General features: G+C 30.8%; 2 protein-coding genes across 2 annotated transcripts; both read right to left on the reverse strand.

The window, feature by feature from the left end:
• Positions 1 to 3,332: 3,332 nt before the first annotated feature.
• LOC107496878 (protein-tyrosine-phosphatase IBR5) lies at positions 3,333 to 7,585 on the reverse strand. Its single transcript, XM_016118202.3, has 5 exons — positions 7,012 to 7,585; positions 5,430 to 5,529; positions 4,305 to 4,362; positions 4,096 to 4,202; positions 3,333 to 3,870 (listed from the first exon to the last, which is right to left on the reverse strand). Exons 1-5 carry the CDS (start codon positions 7,246 to 7,248, stop codon positions 3,554 to 3,556), a joined length of 819 nt encoding a protein of 272 aa, XP_015973688.1. The 5' UTR covers positions 7,249 to 7,585; the 3' UTR covers positions 3,333 to 3,553.
• Positions 7,586 to 18,843: 11,258 nt separating this feature from the next.
• On the reverse strand, positions 18,844 to 22,497 carry LOC107496885 (tRNase Z TRZ2, chloroplastic). The gene is made up of 8 exons (XM_016118212.3): positions 21,974 to 22,497; positions 21,296 to 21,458; positions 21,155 to 21,225; positions 20,682 to 20,777; positions 20,491 to 20,604; positions 20,273 to 20,341; positions 19,864 to 19,938; positions 18,844 to 19,185 (listed from the first exon to the last, which is right to left on the reverse strand). Exons 1-8 carry the CDS (start codon positions 22,364 to 22,366, stop codon positions 19,096 to 19,098), a joined length of 1,071 nt encoding a protein of 356 aa, XP_015973698.1. The 5' UTR covers positions 22,367 to 22,497; the 3' UTR covers positions 18,844 to 19,095.
• Between the last annotated feature and the right edge of the window lie 587 nt (positions 22,498 to 23,084).

A 23,084-nucleotide genomic window follows, 5' to 3' on the forward strand; every position in this document is an offset into this window, starting at 1 on the left:
AATAATAATAATAATAATAATAATAAATAAATAAATAAATAAATAAATAAATAAATAACATGACATTATTATTTTCCTTTTCCTAATTTTTAGCCGTTACTTTTTAATTATTACCTTAAGACTAGTTCCAAGTCAATATATAACAACCACATCAATCCCTAACCACAGAACCTTAATTTATCCAATAATAGCAAGGCAAGCACTAGCTTTAAAATTCCATGCAATCACTTGAATTGATCTCACACACACAACTTAGTAATTAAAAACAACAACAACAACAACAAGCAATGGCTACATACTCATCAAGAAGAGTCGTTGTTGTGTTTGGTGTTGGAATTCTTCTTGTTACCCTAATGTGCAACATGAAATGCAGCATGGCAAATAAAGATAATGAAGTAGGAGTGAATGTAAAGGTTCAGCATGGAGGGTGTCACCATGGCAAGAACTCAGAGAGAGGAGAGGAATGCACAAGTGAGGATGATCATCTTGGTTTGTATGCTGATGTTGATGACACTTTCAAGGCCAAGCACCATGTTAAGATTACTCATACTCATACTCATAATCATAACAATCATCATGCCAAACATCATCAAAATGCTGAGCATGACTCACCACACAGTGGTAACAACAATGTCCATGTCTTGGGACATTGATCAACAACGGAATCATCATCATCTTTTCTTTTCTTTTATGTTGCTTTGAGTAATTAATTAATCATCAATTTGTCACATTTTTGTTTTTTTTTTCGTTAGTAATTTTGATGTGGTAAGAGTTATTTATATGTTTCTTTTTCTTGTTATTATTATGGAATTTGGATGAGATAAATTATTATGATATGAGTCATTTTCTTGGAGAATATATGCATGGGTGTTATTAGGGTTACAAATCTCGGAGTGGAATGTATTGTATTTCTATTTTCATTCTAATCCTTCTTACCATTTTTACTTTGTCTCAGAGTGATTCTCAAAATTCAAAAGAATATATAAAGATACCGATGAGTTGAAGGTAAAATAAATACATATATATTTGGAACTTAATTTTTACGGTCAACTAATTATTTACAGTAAAAATAATTAATTTTTCTATCTATTATTTAAAAAGTTGTCTATATCTTTAATTTTTTTCTTATAGACATAACACATCTTAATCATCTTTAAATTTCATCCGAGCTTTTATCTATTAAGAAAAATAGACAAAACAACTCCTATAATTAAATGATAAACAGTTGTCAGTGCTATGCTAGGTGTCATTCACCACTAGTGTTAGAAGAAGAGTCTATAATAGAGAAGAAGTAACCACTAAAAAAAACATCAGAAGAGAGGAAACAACAACAATATAGAATCACAAGTGGAATGTGCCCACCCGCTTTGAGGCATAAGTGTGAATGCGAATTGGATATATGATCAAAATTTCGATTCAATCCACACTAAAATCATCAGATTGGATTCAATATCCGCAAATTTTTAAACTTAAATCTGATATCGGATATATCCACAAAATATCAAAATATTTTTAAAAACTTATTTTTATTAAAAAATTAATAAAATTCTCTTTTCTATTCGTTTAACTATTTTTACTCTTAAAATAAAATTAAACATACTTTTCTTAAATAATAAAAATAAAATAATATAACATATATGGTAATTATTAGTTAAAATAAAACATAAAAAGAATATTTACTTATTTATTTTTGCTTATAAGCGGATATGCAGATTGGATATGCAAATAGATACATAAAATTCGCAATCCGATCTTATTAGACTGCGAACCCGATCTGATCTGGTAGCCTTGCGGATCGGATCTATATCCACAATTTTCAGATCGGATTCGGATAAATATCGCGGATATGTGGATCAGATCTGATCCACGAATATCCCTACCGAGGCACATCGCGTCTTCAAGGAGTCCATTGTTACCTAGATTTTTTTTACTAGTTTAATATTGATGGTAATTAATTATATTAGGAGTATATAAGGTTAATCACAAAATATTTTTTTTCAAAGATAGGAGTGAGACTCGAATCTGTAACCTCTAAAGAACGAACTGGCATAAGATGAATGAAAACAGAAAAACTAACAAAAAAATATTTTGTTGTTAACCTTATGTACTCCTACTATAATTCATTATCATCTACATTAAACTAATAAAAAAAATAATCTAGGTAAAGAGGTGCTCTCTCCTCCGCATCAAGCTCGTCTTCTTCTTCCCCTCTCCTGCCATAGTGTTCCTCGTGTCGGCCATGGCCTTGGTCCTGGAGATTTATCTAATGGCGATGTTGAGCCTGAGGCTGGTGGTATCTATGGCGGAGAAGAGATTTGGATGGAAGACAATTTGAATTAGGTGTTCGTGGCAGTTTTGGGACTGATCCGATGAAAGGTGCTTTAGGATGATGGTGGTGGTTCAGGGTAAGAAGGAGGAGAGGAAGAGAAAACTAAAACACCTGACATCTGACACGGACAACCATTTGCTATTCGATTGCAGGAGTCGTTTTGTCAACTTTTAATGAATGAAGATATGATGAAATTTAAGGATGATTACGATGCATTATGGCTCACGAAAAAAAGTTACATATTGGAAAAAATATTTACCCTAATATATACTATGTTAAATAATCTTGTCAAATGTATATAAAATAATTTAATGATTTTTAACCATTATTTTTATTTAAATATATTTTAGTCTGAATAAATATTGAAATATTTTTATCAATTTATATCTCTCAATATTCTAATATTAAAAATTGCAAGTTACAGCTTTAAATGAGTAATGTAGCACAAAGAAAAATTGAATGAATGTGCAACAGAAATCAGAAATTGATGATGAATGTGGCAGTAGTTACAGTGACAAGTCACTGCACTTTACTGAATGCACTAAGGGTCAAAGGCCGGTGGTCACTACTAGTACTCACTCACTACCTATTTTATATAAAAAATTATTTGGAGACCAAAATTTGCAAGGTTAAAGATAGTCATATTTTTTTTCATTTATATTTATTAATTATTATTAAAATAAATATATACTATTAAATATAATAAATATATAATTTTTTTGGTGTTCAAATCATGAAAACATTAGAGACCCATTAGTGTTCTAATTATTATAGATCAATTGCATGACAAAAATATCAGTGAACAATTCATGAGGAGATATAATTCACAACATTGCAATGAAAATTAATCCAAGTTTTTTGACATCATTCTAAACCAATATAAAAAAACTGACCCTCATCCATAGTTGAATTTTGCAAGAGAAATGCTAAACACTTGGATTTGGTTGTTTAAACTTGTATGCTTTCTATAGATGGTAATTGACAGCAATATTAAAAAACAGGATAATGTCAAAAGTGCAGATCTATTGGTGCACATTAGAGCAGTAAAACTACAATATGGTGTAAAAGTCAACACTACAAAGCAAGGTAATTGTAATTTGAAAAAAAAAACTATGAAAATATTTTAAATAAACAAAAGAAAAAATTAAAAGAAAAAAAAAACTTTGTATACTTTCACAAGTCATTGATGATTATTGAAACATGGTTGTGATCATGATCAAGAAGTCAAGAACCATCCATTTGGATATCTGTGCCATTTGGATTTGGTGGATTTGCATTGAATGGGATTCCAGTCACAACCTTCTGTGTTTGGCCAGCTCCAAATGTGAACTCGGCCGGAGCTATATCTAAGGGTGGTCGGGCGAATATTGAAGTAGTTCCAGCAGCAGTGAAGGCGGGATGTGATGGAGCCGACTCACTGATCTTTGGGAAGCCAAAGTTGATCGGACCTGCAGCAGGAGAGAAACCAGCCAGAACAGAGCCGCCACCGTCGATTGATCCGAACATCTTGTTCTCAAACTCCTGCAGTTGCTGGAAGACAACTACATTATGGAAGAAAGGATGCATGTCAGAATGATGATAATTGCACTATTACATATTGCCGGTCCTCGGTCGATTTGACCCTTGATTCATTCAGTAATTCATAAGCTCGGTTGACCATTTACATGAAGGTTTCATGTTATTTCTCTTCATAAAAAAGAGCATTTTCTTCCATTGACTAACTGTTGAAATATGAGACTTGTATTGGAAGAAAGATCAAAACATACCTTCTGTTAATTCCACAGATGGTCGCCGTTCCTTGACCCATTGATAACTTTGTGCCAGTCTCCATCCTTTTGACTTCATCAAGTATGCAATCACGATGGCTGGAGACCTGTCGTAGGATGTGATTCAGAAAATTAGCGTAAATATCAATGTTTGTTACAGCATACTCAAAGGCAAGTATACAGTTATGAGGATTGCCGCAATATCTTACCTACTCTTTCCAGACATGCAATGAACCAGAACACGAGCCTTATCTTTCTCACATTGCTCTGCAAAAAAAGCAACCAGTTTTGGTTTTGTTGTACATGATCATTATTACAGATTTATTAAAACATGATAATGGAATGAATATTTAAGATAGAGCTACAATAGTTGTCACGTGATTATTATTTTTTCTTCACTGAAAAGAAATCCACGACAGATGATCATAGAGAGAGGAGAATACAAAATTTATGGTTCTTTTTTTATGACAAGCTTTGGTCTAACGGTGAAGCTGGTACTTTATCGCCTGCATATTATTGATTCAAAACCTGAAAACATCATTTGTATGTGGGCAAGCTACCTCTACCCTCTCCAGAACCCATCATGTGGCGTTATTTTTAAAAAAAAAATTGTGTACAATTTTCCATCAACCATGCCAATATCCAAATAAACAGAGAACATCTATCCCTATCTATCACCCTGGTACATCAGTATTGTGCTTGTTTGTTCGCAATTTGGACAACGGACTATTGGAAGGTTTCTTACTCTAAGAGAAAACTATAATAAATCACTGTGATACATTGCTTTGATGTTTTGTAAGACACCACCAGTAGAAACAGAAAAGTAGGCACATGTATGCCCATTGCGAACATGAGCAAAAGCAGATCATGAACCTCTTTAAAACAGGCATCCTGAAGGTAACATAAAATCCTTAATGAGACATTGCATTTAAGCTCATACCATGGTTTTGGGCTTTTGGTTTTTTTTTTTTTTTTTGGGGTCGGGGGTTGATTAACATAAAATAGAAGTATCAAGACAGAAGAAAGCAATATATAACTAATGTTATCACATGCATTGAAACAAAGAAAGTTATAAATGAATCGCAAATTCGTCACTCTAGAATGCACACCTGGCTGAAGATAAGTAAATATCCGAGTCTCGTGGGTGCAAAAATAAATATATAAAAGAAATAAAGCATGACGATACTAGCTGATATCCCAAAAGACAATAAACGTGCAATCATCATTTTTGATAAGTATTCATAAAAATGGTAAACCAACAAGAAGTTTAAAAAATGCACCTTGGAAACGAAATGATCAGGACTTTAAATTTCAACGGACAAGAAAGAACATACCTAAAAACTGAATTGCTTCTTCAAATGGCAAAGTTTTATCATCTGGTAGGCAGTGATAGGTAAATGAGTTCTTGTAGAGATTTTGACAGGAAGGAACAGTCTGCACGGGTAAAAAATTCAAAGGTAGAATAAAAAAATTAACTGCGGAAAATTTTGGATATATAAATCAACCTTATAAATCTTTTCTTTCTGGGAATGGATACAACAATCATCATGAGAAACAGAATTTACCAACAATCATCATGAGAAACAGAATTTACCATGATTAGTTAAAAACGATAATTATCACCATGTCTGCTATTACACTCTACTCATTCTGTGTTACTATTCAAAGAAAATAATTGTTTATTTTCTCTTGCTAGATCATTAGAGAAAAAATTACAACTCCATTAACTCTTCAAATAAAAAACTTAACTCAAGCATTACCCCCATTTAATCTTAATGTCATTATTTTGATGTCCTCAAAGCTCAAACTTCTCAATCAAGAGAGCAAAGCAACAGTGTGTAACATATTTGGAGGTCCTTCAACCTTTACTCCATTATATATCCAATTAGAAGTTGGAACTAAAATTCCAGTTTCATTACACCTAAGCAATTAATATTGACAGCTATTATAAAGAACACAAAAACCATTTAAGTACCGTGTCCACATGTGAAACTCGTGCGTTAGATCTTATATGCCGCATCGACAACACGAATTAGAGGACACAACATAGATATTTAAGAGCTTTTGTTTGTTTAAAACTTTCAGTTTTCTTTAAACTCTTGACCACACGCGCCAATGCATTTATCATGGCCGCGTCTAGGATTTGAAAATTTGGTATGTCCGTTGCGCATCCTATATTGATTAAATTACTTTTCTTAGTGCAATGTAACTAGACAAATTTCATGTGTTCCCCCTATTAGAGGACACAACAGAGACAACTATTTAAAAGTTTTTGTTTGTTTAAAACTTTCAAGCACTTTTTAACAATGAGGTGAAGTGTTTTCTTCAAATTCTCGACCACGCGCGCCAATGCATTTATCATCGCCGCGCCTAGGATTTGAAAATTCGGTATGACTGTTGGGCATCCTATATCCATTTAAGTAATTTTCTTACTGCAAAGTATCAAGACATGTTTCATGAGTTCCCCCAGTCACCCGAAGAAAAACCTAACTTCCCAATTAGCCCAACCAATTCACATCTTCAGAACCCTAACTATACATCAACCAAGAATGAAATCTTTAACTTGAAATCACCACCTTGCATTGGCCACTCAGAAATCCCAAAGTGTGTTTTTCGCAAACCTGTAACCTAAAGTCCTAAACTATGAAAGGTTCCACTCCTCCACTGCTGAAATCTCAAAAAACACACACAACACACACAACATTTCACTAATCAAGAACATCAAAACATGCATCATCATCATCATTATCATCATCATCATCATTCAATCCAAGGCATTACCATAGAAAACATTCAAATAATATCAATGCCACAACAATGAGAACAATTAACGGGAAAAAAATTAACCTAATTTTTCACAACCCATCAATCACATAAAGAAAAAAGGAGCAAGAGAACAAAACCCTCCTTTCTTACATTGAGGATACGAGAGATTCCTTGAGTCTTGAGAAGCTCAGAGCGCGATGCGTTGTCGTAGCTACCGAGGTACAGAAACTCCGGCAAGATCACCGACGGGAAGGCGCTAACTTGCACTGATGATTTCTCCGATCCAACGGGAATCCGGTGGCCGCAAACCGAACACACTTCACCTTCTTCGTACTTGTGATAGTGCCCACACACTCCACAGGGGTTTTCCCTCTCCCTCTTCCTCATAATCACGGAAACTTAAACAAAACAGCTACTTCCCCCTTTTCGGATCGATAATCAGCAGAGTAACAAGGATGCTAGGTAAAGAAAAGGGGGTTAAAACTTAAAAATCGGATTTTTAAATTGGAGACTGATTGAGAATTATAAAAGGACGAAGACCGGGATCAAAGAAGAGAAAAAGAGAAGGTGGGTTGTGAAGGATTCAGGGTAAAGATTAGAGCTTTGGTGAAAATGAAGGGAAGAGAGAGAAGTAGTGATTATAAGTAAGGAAGGGATCAAAGGAAGTTTCTTTCTTTTCTTCTTTCCTTTTTTTCTCTTTTTTTTTCCCTTTGTTTTTTTCTTTTAAGTTGATAAACACAGTGTTTTGTCAGAACCTATTTACAACTGGAATTTGGATTTTGATCAGTAAAAAATCTGTGTTGTAGAGTGAGAACTGAGAACTGAGAATTTGAGAAAGGTTAATGTGTTTCACTCACTCAAAGTGGTGAAATTATATCTGAATTTGTTCGCAGTGACTAACGGGTTTGTGAATGTGAAAGTGGTTTCTATTATTTTTACATTGGTTGGATTTGGATATTGGGAGGTTCGAGATTCTAGGTTTTGGCACGTGACATGTGTAGGAGAGAAATCCAGGTTTCTTATTCTTATTGTCGTAGATCTCGTACAAACACACTTCACTAACACTCATCAGGAATATAATAAGAGGAATATACTTAAAAAGTTAAAATTGTAAATCATCATCTGGTAAAATTAATTTTACGTGAAATTTATAGTTGAAAATTATTAATAATTTAATTAAATTTATTAAATTATTTAATGATTTTGAGTTATTATAATATATATTTAGAAAGATTTTTTAGTTTATGTTTAGTTTATTTTGTTGTTAAAATTTGTTAAAAGATTTAATTTAGTTTTGATTTATTTAGTAGTATTTTTAAAAAATTTAAATTTAAATTAAATATGATTTAATTCAATAAAGATTAAATCTAATTTAAATTATTTTTAGAGATTTAAATTCAAATTAGATATCTAAAAAGATTTGACTCATTTTTAAGTTGATCTACTAGGAGTATTCTTTTTAAATTAATTTTTTATGAATAAAAATTTGTTTGAGTTTGTTTGAGAAAATTTTTTTAAAGACTCGTTGAACAGAATTCTTTAACTGTTGCATCAGGAAATTAAATTAAGGTCAAAGAATTTTTTTTTTTCAACTAATTTTAGGTTCTGTTACATGTCATATACACTTCATATAAAGTTAATTATATATGTATTTTTATTTTTTTATATAAAATTAATAGTTTAGAATAGTTAAATAATAATTTAATCAAATTTATTAAATTATTTAACGATTTAATTTCCATTATTTACTATTTAAGATAGGGATTGCACGTTGAAACAAAATTGGGAGTGGCTAAGAAAATTCAAGGATGCTTCCCATGAAATGGCCCTATCTGTATTTGGTATAGTCTACAGTTTAATCAAAATATATGCATTACGTGATATTATCCATCCAACAGTTCCATCACCATCTCTCTTTTAATTTTTTTATTTTGCAAGTTACAACAACATTTTAGTTTTGATACAAATTCTTCAAACAGTAAATTATATGTTAGTTTGATCAAAGAAATATCTGTTGCTAAAAAATTATAACTTAGTATAACCCTCTATCTCTCTAATATAAGCACCATAATTTTGTGACACGATGTTTTTATTAGGTAATTATTAAGACGTAGATATTATTGTTTTTTAATAAGAACGGTTCTCATTTTTTGTTAACACCGTCGTTTTTTAACACTTAATTCTGAAATTGCTTTTATCTCGTAGTTTGTTTTAGTTTTTGGCTAAATGACGGTGATTTGTCACGTGGATAAATGATAAATAAAATTTTTTTTCTTTTTTTCGTTGTTTATCCTTATCTATATCTGTTTTTATAATGGCGTAAAAAGAATACAATTTGAATCCGCAAGTAAATTCTTTCCATGCAAAAGTAATTATTTACTATATACAAAAGGTATTAGTGGCTAAATAATTTATATATAGAATTAGGATGAGTGTTATACTTGAATATTATAACTTTTGGTATTTTTCAATTATAAAAAGTATATAAATTGAATCGTATTTAAAAAATTTAAAATATTTGGGGTACATAATTTAGACTCTCTGGTTTGTGTTTAAAAAATTAAAAAAATTTGGAGTACATTAATTTTTTAAATACAAGTATGTGTACCTTTTAAAAATTGGACAATTCGATTTGTACTCCCTAAATTAAATCATGCCATATTTTAGAAAAATATCATAGTAGATCACAATTCAAAAAAATACCACTGTTAATCTAATATTAAAAATAAAACTGTGAACATTAGTTACTCTATTATTATAAATTATATATAAAAAAAATTAATGTATAATTTTTTAAAAAAATATCTTTTATTATATATCTTTATAAATTTATTTTGTTAATCTCATATTATTTATTATTTTATACATATTTAATATATAAAGATAAATTATCCATATCCATCAATGTAATAATTTTTATATCGTATTTTAAAATAATTTTGTTTGACTAAAAAACATGTTTTTTCATTATTCTTTATACATTAAATTACTTAGTATCAGTTATAACTTCTACTATATTATTATTTTTTTATTTACATATTGGTTAAAAAGTATATTTTCATAACTTTTTACATTATATTGTCAAGCATAATTTTTTATTATATATTTCTCAAATGAAATCAAAAGGAAACATATGTGAAAAATTATTATATAATAAAAATCATATTTATTATTTAATGACATTAATTGAAAAGAAATGAAAAGATTGATTTCCCATTATGACTTACTACCAAAAATTTTATTTTTGCATCCCAGGAAATTTTCTAAAATGTTAGAGAGATTAATTTTCCATTATAAGTCATACTATTAAAATTTATTTATTTAATATTTATTTATTATAAAATATATTAAATAAAACTAAAAATAATAAATTTTGATTATTTTTTGTTAATATTCTTTTGTTATTAAATATTTTCATTTCTAAAAGTACTAAAAAGTAAGTATCATAAAGAAAATATTGGATAACAAAAATATTTGATAACTAAAAAGAATTAGTCAAAAATAATTAAATTTTTTTCTCTGTAATAGGATAAACAACTAAAACAGCATTCGAAAATTCACATGGTTGATAAAATAGTCTTAGAAGATATGGACAATTAATAAACTCCCAAAAATTTTAAATATAAAATAAAAATATTTAGATATTGAACATATATTCCAAAAAAAGTATTTTAGAGATAATTTTTTAATGTAATATTTTATAAGCATTATTAAAAAAAATTATCATTAAAATTTAATAATTTTATATCAAGTAAATTTTTTAAAAATAGTTATTGTGAATAACCAAATTTTTTTGAAAAACAAAAAATTTTAGAAATCAAATTTTACTCTAATTTGAATCAAATAGATAATTTATTTGTTAAATATAAATATTTTTTTGTTTATAAATAAATATAATATTTATTAATTATTTTTGCTATATTTTAAAATTATTTAAAAACTTATTTATCATTCGTGTTTTTAAAAGTTATTTTTATCAACAATATAAATTTTTAAATATTATTTTAGTAGTTAACATGTTATAATATCTATCATTAGTTATTATTAGTGATAGTATTTGATTTTTGGTGACTAGTGATAGTATTTGATTATTGGTGGTAATAGGATTTTAGCAATATTTAAAAATTAAACTCATATTTTTTATTATATGATCATATTTTTTAGTTAGATCACATTTTTTTAATTGTTTATCATCAAGTATTAGAAAGACGTCAGCCTAATTTTAACTCTTATTTTTAAATATTGTAAAAAATTTTATAACTATTATAATAGTAACTATTATAAATTATAAAAGACAAATTTCCACCACTAATGAAAAAATTACATAAACAAACAATTAAGATTTTAAATTTACATGAATATCCTAAAAATAAAAAGACTACTTGAAAGTTTTAAAATTATGTAAATCGAAACAATCCAATTCGATTTACCTTCATTTTATATAAATCGAATTGATGTAATTCGATTTATCTTGTATTAATATAAATCGAAGCAATACAATTTGATTTACGTTGTATTCAAATAATTCGAATCAATATGATTCGGTTTATTATGGAGACTCGTAACGTATATTAAATTGAAACAATTTGTTTCGATTTACATGAATTGGTAGATTATGATAAACTGAATCTAATAGATTTAATTTACTAGCATAGACATGCATTTGATTAAATCGAATGGATTTAATTCGATTTACTAAGGAGTGTGTGCTATATAAATAGGATCAAAACGTGGAGTGTTTGATAGAGGTAAATTTATAATGACTAGTAAAAATAGTTTTTTAGTTATAGTGCACTACAAAGGCAGAATTAAGAAAAAAATGCGAACAAAAATAAAATTTGTTGATAAGGATTCATTGAGTGTCTTTATCAAATATTCTACGAGTTTTGTTGATTTTCAGAATACCATACTACAGAAATTGGGTTTGCATGGAATGAAACAGGTAGAGAAGTTATTTTATTGAATTCCAATTTTTGTTGTTCGCGATAGGGTGAAGTACGACTCGTTTGTGAGAGATAGTGATGAGAATTTGCAAATTTTATTTCACTTTCATCGCCAGTTTTTCGAAGTGAGAACCCATGAACTGTTGGCCAAGTTTGAGGATCTAGTCTCTAGCTCATGAGGATCGAATCGAAATCACCAATCAGTACCAATGGTAGCAGCCTCTAGTTCAACCCTGTTGTTGTGTCTTCATCTCTACCTGTAATGGCATCTGCGAGAAATTTAGTGGCATTTCCGTCCTTCACAGCTGATCTACACCACGACAATATTATATAAATAGGTGATAACAGGAATACTACTGTTATGATTCCAATTTCTAGGGAGGTTGGAGAACCAGATGCCATGAAAGATGTACTAAGGGATGACGATGATGTAGAGCCCACCACGATTGATGATGATATAGAGAGGAGTATTTTTGTTAGGACTGGTAGAGCATCAAGCTCAGAAACTCAGCAATACCTGCCGAACTTTTCGACTATAGACTTAGATGCTATGAGACAGCAGGGGTTTCTGGATGTAGAATTCAGTTTCGGAGCCAGAGATTTATAGGACATCGCAAGTCTAGCTGAGTTCCAAGTCGGTCAGCCATTTCGGAAGAAAGAAGAAGTTGTCTTATGTGTGAAGACTTATAGCATCCGCCGTGGAGTTAAGTATAAAGTGTTTGAATTGGGCCATGCCAAGTATTACAGAAAATGTAAGGAGTTTGAAAATAGTTGCACATGGTTGATTCGGATCACTCTTCGGTAACGGAAGGATATTTGGGAGGTCAGATTGTATAACATACCTCATACATGTCTGGCCACGTCGATCTCCAATGATCACAAGAAGCTTGATTATCATGTGATATTTGCTTTCATTCTTCATATGATCAGAGCTGATGTGACTATGTCCATCAAGGTACTGCAAAATCCGATGGAGGCACATTTTAGGTTTAAACCTACGTACAGGAGAGTTTGGTTGGCTAAGCAGAAGGGCAGTGCGCAGATATATGGAGATTAGGAGGAGGCTTATAATGAGCTACCAAGATGGGTACTAGGTGTGCAGATAACGATGTCAGGTAGTATTGCAGTACTGAAGACCAGTCCTGTGCGAGTTGGACTAGGGATGGCAAAACTCCCCGAGACGTGGGGATCCCTGTGGAGGTTGCCCCGAATGAAAATCCGACTGTGGAGAATTTTTTCCCTAATCCTCATTTGCATAACCCTTCTTCAATTCATAGATCTCTAACGTCGTCCATACTCCATTCAACCTCTTTGCAGCCACCCCCTCGCCACTCCCCCGTCTCACCGCATTATCACCCCTCATTGTTCTATCACCCTCATCGCATCATTCTCTATATTTGTGGCGTTCCTTTCCACAACTTTCTTATCGTGTCCATTCTCCTCTCTACTGCCATGTCTCCCACCTTGTTTACTGCTCAGTGCTCTAGCTCGCCGTGACATCCTCCACTACATCATTTTGAAAGAAGTCACCATCTTGTCATTTAGACTTTTTGTATAAAATCTTGTTTTGTATAGGATGAATACTTTCGGATCTATTTCCATGAAAATTAATAATTAGTCAAAACTATTAGAGAGATAGGGAATGGGGTCCCGCGGAGAATGGGGCCCTGTGGAAAATGGGGATGGGGAGCAATATTTTTCCATGATGGAAAATAGGGACGGGAACGAGGAGTAAATCTGGGGGTGGGGATAGGGAGCACGAAGGCATCCCCTGCCCCGTTGACATCCCTAAGTTGGAGGCCAGGTTGACGAGTCATCATCGTTTTTCCACCGACTTTTTTGGTTGTTCCCACCGTGCATTGAGGCATTCAAGTATTGTAAGCTATTGGTGGGTATTGATGAGATCTACTTATATGGAAAATATGAAAAAACTTTGCTGGTTGCGATTACTCAAAATAGAAATTCTAATATCGTTCTTATTGCTTTTACCTTAGTAGAGGGTGAAAATGGGGAGTCATGGTCGTTTTTCTTGTCTCACCTACGACAGCACATGACTCCTCAACCAGACATTCTCGTGATATCAGATAGGCACAATAAAATCAAGGCTACCTTGGAGGTTCCTGATGGTGGATGGGTTCCGCTTGCTATTTATTGTGCATTCTGTATTAGGCACGTTGCAGCAAATTTTGCACTGAGATTCAAGAGAAAAGATGCAAGGAGATTTCTAGTCAATGATGCTTACGCGAAGACTGAGGTGGACTTTGATTATTGATTTGACATCCTCTGGAATAAAGACCCGGCAATGTGTGATTGGACCAATAGGATGGAGTATGATAAGTGGACTTAGCATCGGAACGATGGTAATAGATTCGGCCATATGACTACAAATATATCCGAGTGTGTTATTTTCGGTACTCAAGGATGTCAGGAACCTTCTAGTTTGTTTCTTGGTGAAGTTCACTTATGGGAGATTGGCGGAGCTCTTTGTTCGCAAGGAAAGAGAGGTTGAAGCACAGTTAGGGATAGGTAGCAATTTATTTAGTCACTGGTGAAAGCAATAGAGGCAAATCTAAAAGCATCAAGGTGTTTCACAGTGATCTTATATGATAGAAATAATTCGGAGTTTAATATGACCGAGACTACTTCGACAGATAACTTCTTAATGTGGCGTCAAACTCATCGGGCCTGAAACTCGAGAACCGCTAGAAGATCTATGACTGGAGGAGTTGCAATGGACCGACCAACTTAACGACGTTCCTGTTGGTCACACTGCACAAGCACCGGTATAACCACGAGAGAGCAATGGATCCCCAACTATATCTGTCATGTCCTCTAATCTTGCTATGTACGGTAGCTATCGAATATGTATACGTCTACCAGACTTGTCACGGAAGAGTTGCGTCGATAACATCATGATATATGCCATCGCGTACCTCCTAACTGTCTCCTCGTCTGCGCCTTGAGGAAGGTCACTGAATGTCTTTTGCATCCAAGTGCACTTCACATGAACTTGTCGATGCAATCTGCCGAAGGCAACACCTCCAATAACTCCTCGAACCAAGCTCATGCAGGTCAGCTGCCCTTAATGCACCTCGAAGTCCGTCAGACATTCACTGATGTACTATCCGTCGATCAGGAGGTATAACTGGTACGCAACATTCTATAGTGTAATCGTGACATATGAAAGGTATGCGTCTCGAGACGCCATCGTTCGACAAATGCATTGACCAGCAGCTCATTCAACCTAAACCAGTGGCCGTTGAGCCTCGTGAGATGGGTTAAGCCGGCCATCTGCAGATACGGTATAATCCTGTCGTCAAGGAGCATACCATGTTGCCTCCTCATGCTGGTGATGCATCGCTGGGCTGCATAACGATAAATTTTTTTTTCTAAGAACCATAACAATTAACAAAACAATTCACTCAACGACCATTAAGTAATGCAGGCTCTTTTTGACAAAATACACTAAATCCCAACAAAAGTCTTATAATACTCATCCCTAACAAATTCAAGAAAATCATATCCAAGCTAAACAAAAAATCACTTAAACGGAGAATTCTAATAAAAATAAACTTTAATGTAAAAGATATTATAAATCTGAACATAGATAATCTAACATTTAAGAATTAAATTAAATTAAATTAAATTAAACTAAATTAAATTAAACTAAACTAAATTAAATTCTAACAAAATATAGTTAATTTAATATTTAAGTCATAAATTAAAAATTAAACTAAATTAAATTAAACTGTAAATAAACTTCTAGTGCATCGTTAATCTAACATTTAAGAATTAAATTAAGTTTAAATTAAATTAAATTAAATTAAATCCTTGCTAAACTTCTTTTGCTTAGTTAATATAATATTTGAAACTTAAATTAAATTAAATTAAATTAAATTAAACTCCAAGACAACTTCTAACATTTAAAACTTACAATTCTAATAGAATTTCTAATCACTATTCTAATTAACAGTTATTTATCACTCGAACTTGCATTTGTAGTTTTAAAATTCTAACAAACTATTAAATCACTATTCTAATTACCATTTGTAGTTTAAAAATTCTGATAACACATATAATCAAATTATAAATGATTTAATATCACAAATACTTATTTATTTTTTAAAGAAAATAAATTTTATTCACTAATTTTTGTATGAATGCTACCAGTACTATGAACACAGATAGTCTTCCATTTTTGCAGTTTGAATCTTGTGATTTTTTTTTCTCACTTCTCTTTGGATGATGCATTTTGAAAGGTGAGAGTTGGGTGAAATATAATTCGAAACAAGTGAATTCAAATTATATATATAAGGATATAAATGCTAACTCGAATATAGTGGATTTGATTTATTACTAGTGCACGTTATATATAAATCAAATTCAGTTCATTTAATTTATTAGGAGCTTATAAATTGAATTCATTCCATTCGATTTATCAGGGATCTAAATCATAGGCTTAAATCAAAGTTTGTTATTTTGATATTACTATGGGTAGCTCAATTCGAATTTCAAATCATAATAAATTGATACTATTAAATTCGTTTTACATTTAAACTTACTACTTCGAATTTTATTGATTCAATTTAACATTAAAATGACTAATTCAAATTCAATAAATTCGATTATATATAAATTCCAATCAAAACATGGATATAACATTTCTTCTTTTAGGACATTCACATAAATTAAAAATTCTAATAGTTTGTTTGTGTGATTTCTCCTTAACTAATCTTTTCATTTTGACTGCTTTATTTAAGCACAAACTGTTGGTCATTATTAAGTTGTTTATCTTCTGCACATTATAACATAATAAATAAAAGAAGGAAATCGATAACTAACTGTACATGAAAAAAGGGAGAGTATTTATTTCTATCAAAGGAAGTAAAAATAAAATCAGTAATTTTAGATAATCAAATTTTTTATGTAATTAAGTCCTACTACAAAACAAATAAAAAAACAGAACATAAAAAATAATAAAAAAAGAAAAATAATATCAACATTTTTTTTACATAAAATACAAACATTAAAAAATGACATTAAAATTTATTATATAAAATACAAAAATTTGATCACAACAAACACAAAATTTGAATTTATTTTCATGTCACATTATAAAATAATTTATTGTTTAGAACTTAAGAATAAATAATTCAACTTTAAAATAAATTTGTTTAGATAAAATTTTTTATTTTTAAAATAAAACATAAGAAGATACAGAAAAAATTTTGTAGCAATAAGAAAACATGAAAAAAAACATGTTGGGAAAAACAAAAATAAGCTAAAATATGAAAAAAAAGACAAATATGAAGATAAAGAAATAGAAGAAGAAGATATGTCGAAAGAAATTTTGGTATTATTTTTATTTTTAATAACTTTTAATTAGTTAAGAAAATATAATTATCATTAAGAAATTTTAATGTCAAAATTAAAAAAATTTATGTGTCAAACTTATAAAAGTTTTGATATTATTATTTTGTTAAATTTTATAAAATTCAAAACTCTCCACTTTTTCTTCTTCTTTTTCAATCGTTATCTTCTTCTTTTCTTTTTTTTTCTTTTTTTATTTCACTCTCTTATAATTTTTTTTTTATTTTTATCTTCTTAAAAAGAATAATAATAAGAAAAAAATAAAATATAAAATATATTGCAATAATACTAGAAAGAGAAGGAAGATGAGAAGAAAAACAAAAAAAACTGCAACAACAATGACAATAAAAGAAGAACTATAAAGAAAAAAATGGTTTTGTTAGGTAGACAATAATTTTTATAAACAATGGGCTCTAGAATTGAACCAATAAGATAAAAAAAAACTCCATTCTTAAATTACTTCCTAAATTTTAATATTAGGATAACTATAGTAAATTGAACATCCAATTCTTGTTAACTGTGCATAAGTAAATCGAATAAAAAAAACTAATTATCCAATTAAAAATAATAAATATAATCATCTACATATCTATTGAATTGAATATTCGACATATTCATTATTCATATTATTTAGTATTCTTATTATCTACCTATATTTTTTCAAAAAATATTGCAAAAAAAAAATTGTGAAATTTACATGTACCTTGCTAGATTTAAACTAATTTTATTATATTTAATTGACAGAAATAAATGTTTCACAGAACTCAAATAAAATAATATTTCTTTCTTACTTGTTTTGTCCAATGAAAGCTAAAAAGGAAAGGGAGTAAAAATCAGTAACATATATAAATATAAAATTTATTATTTATGTGAGAGAAGGAAAGAATATAACTTTTGTTCATTATTTTATTCCATTTTGTTGAATGTTAAGAGATAGAAAAAGAAAGCTTAATTTGTCTAAAATTTAATTTTTAATTAAAAATTTATTGCTGTTTAATAAAAATTTAATTATTTTATTAGTTTTTATAATTTTACAAATTTTTCAATTAAATTTTTATACTTTTTTTTTTAATTAAGTCTTGCATTAAATTTTATTTTTAATTGAATTCTTATATTTTTTTTTATTTGGGTTCCTGTACCAACATAAAAGTCAAATCTCAATATTTATTTAAATAAATTGATCACTCAATCCCAAATTAATTTAAAAAAAAGCTATTACCACCACATCGTTTTAAATTTTCTTGTTTAATTCAAATTTATTATAAAAAAAAACTTATTTTATTATGATTTCCTTATCATGTTTACATAATATTCATTAGAAAACTATAGCGACTTATGTGTATTAAGATATAATATAACAACATTAATTAATAGAGTTGGTACCAATGCACTCTTCTAGAAAGAGCATGAGAAGCAATCCCAAGTACTTGGAGAGAAAGTTGCAAATGCTAAAATCATGTAATAGAGGTTATTAAGCCTCAGATTCAAGGATATCTTGGAACAAATATATTATTAAATATGGTGTAACAAACTAACAATAGACTAAATAGTGTGACAATAAACTAAAATCTTGAATATAAAAATTATCATAATTGGATAAAGGTGTTCATACTTCATAGCCAACTCATTTAAACAGAAAATAATCTAAAAAGTAAACATTTGATGCCACCCAAACATAACTTAATGGACCAAGAACATTTGCATTAAGCCATGAATCAATGTTTTTTTTTTTTAGCATATATAGAATCATTACTTGGTTGTTGGTTCCTACAACACATTTATAGGGTAACAACTAACAACTAATCAGTGCTGCTGTATTTCAAAAATAATTAAAAAAAAAAAACTCTCTACTTTACAAGAAACTATGAAACATACAACACAGACAATGAAACTATCTTTGTTTTCTTCATTTTCACGGCACTCATTGATATGCTGATTTGAAACCTTCAGTCAGAGGAACCACTTTTGCTGATACCTTGGACTGCAATTTTGATGCAGCCTGACGAATATCCTGAGGATCACACTTAAATAAATATTTTTTTTTTAAAAAAAAATAGAAGGCTATTTATATACTGAATTTATAAAATGCACTTAGGTTTTGAAACATGCATATATAATATGGACATTAGGATAGTGTTTGGTTACTGTTCTGAGACGGTAACAACAGATACAACGAAAACAATAATATATTAGAGAATAGAGTGGTGGGTGTGTAGATTTGCACTTTTGTTTTCTGTTTTCATTTTCAATATTTTCTGTTTTTAGGATTTTGTAAAGGAAAAAAAAAAATAGGAAGTGAAAACAGAAAACAGAATTTTATTGTTTTCATTGTTTTTTCTTTTTCTTTCACAAAATCCTGAAAACAGAAAATTAAAACAAAAACTAAACATACTCCAAAATTATCCCTATTTTACGACTATATTTTAAGATAATTTATCTATATTCAGAATTGAGAGGCATAAGAAACATGTCTAGGGGATATTTTTTAACCAATTTTTATATTTTCGAAAAAGAAAGCAAGCACAAGACTCATCTCTATTAACCCCCACAATCTTTGTCATTTCTATCTCAGAACAGGACCCTAAATGAAACCTTAATGAGGTGGTACAAAATGATAAGCCCCTTGAACAAGTTACAAATCATGATGCAAGTCCACTGAACAACAATAAGAGGAACACTGGAACATTACCTCTATACTATATCTTGATGAAAAATGAGTCAATACAACAGCTTTGTTTCGAATCCACTGAGAATTTTCCATGATCTACAAAGATAAGACAAGTTTACTTCAAATCAAGATCTAATCCACATTGAGTTCAGTCGAGTCACAATTTTGAGAAATAATTAATCACATGAACAAGCAGGATGGATTTATCAGAGCAGATATAGAGGTTCTAGGTTCTTAACATTGAATATGGCATGGAATCAAAGGATAATCAGCAATATACTCATTTAATCTATTCAGCAAAAGCTGAATATAAACCACAAAGCTTTTTGAGAAAAGACAAAGTCCAAGCTACAAAAGTAGACCTTGTGCACCATGATTTCATCAAGCTACCTATAAAGAAGCCATAAAATAATGAAAGATGTCACATTACATCGAATAAATGTGTATGGCCATGTTGTCGAGCATGATCTACGGTGTAGGACTCATCGAGGAAAGTTGCCTGTAGAAAAAGTTTAAACAATAAACCAATCAAACAAGAATATTTAAGACATCTAAACGAAGATTAGATATGAAGTCAGAAGACGCCACAAAGAAAGAAAATGCTCTAGCATTTTCTTCAAAGCATTTCATTAAAAGATTATACAGTACCTCAGTTATAAGAACTTTTGCTCTCAATGCATCAGCATTATGCGGGTCAAGCATAAAATCGGGTGTTGTATCACCGGTAAAGGCTACTTCAGGAGCTAATATGGTGTCTGTAATCTAGAAAGGAGAGTTCATTAAAAGTAAAGACCGAAGAAGTTCTATATCAGAATCACAACTTAGCAAACATCACAAACCTCAACACCAGACTTCTTTAATTTCTCAATTTGTTTCCCTTTCAGGTGAATGTACTGTTTCTTCAGCTTTTTCCTAATAGAGTAGACTACATAACCCTGCATAAGAATACAAGGTTAGCATCATTCTTATCCCAAGAGACCAAAGCATTTTTGCAAAGTTCAAAGTACAGACAATACATAAACTTGAAAAAACACTGAAAGAAAAAGCTTGGCAGTTAAAATGTTATCATTATCAAAACATACAAAAAGAGATGTATATAACACACGAAAATAATATTAGAATATAAATTTGAAGATTGTTCTGGCGAAACAAAAAAGGATGGATTTACCAGGAAAATACATAATAAGATTCAAAAGATTACACCATAAGTCAAAACCTGTTTAGTTTTGGTCCAAGTTCTTGTTTCAAAATCTTTTGCATGAGTGTGCTAACATCAACTTGTAAGGGCAACAAAATGATAGAATAAACTTACCTGGCTGGGTATAACATGATGTGTCTTGAATGGCCGGACAACAAGGTTATTGCGGATCTCAAACGTCTCCCCTGAAATCAAACCTCGATATCATTTCCTCGGATAACTTCTGTCATTAAAGGAAGACAAAATGCAACATACCCACATCCAAAGCAACCAATTCAACATTCAATTCAACTTGGCCCAAGGTCCTGTGAATATCAAGCAGCTTTTCAACATCCTCTTTGATGCAAGGAGGCACAAAGACAGTAGCAGGCTTCAAATTATATAATCCACGGCTGGCTATATACATTGGCAACCCTCCCTACATCATTCACAATCAATGTAAGCTTATAAAAAGTTTACACTCAGCATCCAATGTACAAAAGGCGGAGAAAGTGAAAAATCCACAAGAAAATAATTAGGATGCAGAAGCACATGCAGAACAAATGAGACATGATATGATATGCAAAACTAAACTGAGTCTTTGAGAGCCTAAACCCATGTACTTATAAGAAATAGTAAGATTTCAGTTAAAAAAAAGCTAGTTTTAAGAATTCCAATTGATTTTGAATGCTTTACTGTAAAGTTACTGCGATATTGTTTTATTCCAGCAAGCACAACAAGCCTTAGCCATTGCAAATTCGGCCTTTTCTATCATACATGCAATCAGAACAATCTACTTTGATTAAACAACAATGGCATTGTCCAGTTAAAAGTTGATATAATTAAAATCTTCCACATAATTGTTTTTCTCAGACATAGAACCCTAATCATTCATCAACAGTAGCTCATACATAACAAAGCAACACAAAAGGGTAAAAATGAATTTCAACTTACAATGTGATCGAGGTGAGCATGAGTGATGAAAACAAAGTTCTGATGAATAGCCCTAACTGGGCACCTCCCAATATCAAATGCACATTTGAATTCAGGAACAATAACGCATGTCTCTTGGCCCCCAATTGAGATACCCTCGATTGAATAACCCTCCAATTCCAAACCTTTCCGGTTCACCTGCGACCGGGCTAACCGGTATTGCTCTTCGTGATCAATGGCCTTGCTGATTTCGGATAAGTAACCGGAAGTGGGACCCTTTATGGCGCTGGTAACGGTGGCATGTGTGCTTTGAATTTGAATGGGAACCTGGTTTGTGAGGGGTTTTGAAATGGGGTGGTGGAATGGGAAGAGTTGAGGGGTTTTAAAAGGTGAATTGCTTAAAGAGATTTGCATTATTGGGTGCTGAAATTGAGAAGAAGAAGAAGAAGAAGAAGAAGGGGTTTAGAATGGGTTTAAAGCAGAGGTTGATAGTGGTGGTTTCTGGTGGAGGGAGGATAAGGTTTAGGTTTAATACAGTAACTCGCTCAAGTTTTTGATTTTTTGAAAGATAAAGTTTATGGCAATTTCCCTAAATAAAATGGTTGGGAAAATTTTACTCAAATGTAATAATTATAATTTTTTTAGTTGTGTGTCTTCATTTATTATTATGTAAATTATGGTAAATTATTATGTTTTATTTTTTACACATAAATTATGGCAGGTAAATACGATCTATGAAATGACCAAGATGAATATAAACCGTGGTAATTAAGTATATGATTTATGAAGAGAGAATTTTGATCATAAAATCTTGTTACTTTTTACGGTTTATAAAGTGATATGTAAATGTAAAAATCTTTGTTACTTGCCACGGTTTATAAAGAGAAAAATTAAAGAGAAAAATTATATAGGAGGTTGCGACGGGGAGGGAGAGGGAAGGGGAGGGAGTGTGCGTTGGGGAGGGAACTTTGGGGGTAGTTTGCCAAGTCACCAAAACACGGTGGCCACATCAGCACTGTGCTTGCCGGAAATGTGCTCCGGTGCACTCGTGGGTACACTTGTCAAATTTTAAAACCTTTTAAGGACCATTTTGTCAATAACAAATAGTGAGGTACCAAAATGTCAGCATTTG

This window comes from Arachis duranensis, chromosome 7 (assembly GCF_000817695.3).
Source record: "Arachis duranensis cultivar V14167 chromosome 7, aradu.V14167.gnm2.J7QH, whole genome shotgun sequence".
In the NCBI taxonomy this organism is placed as follows: Eukaryota; Viridiplantae; Streptophyta; class Magnoliopsida; order Fabales; family Fabaceae; genus Arachis; species Arachis duranensis.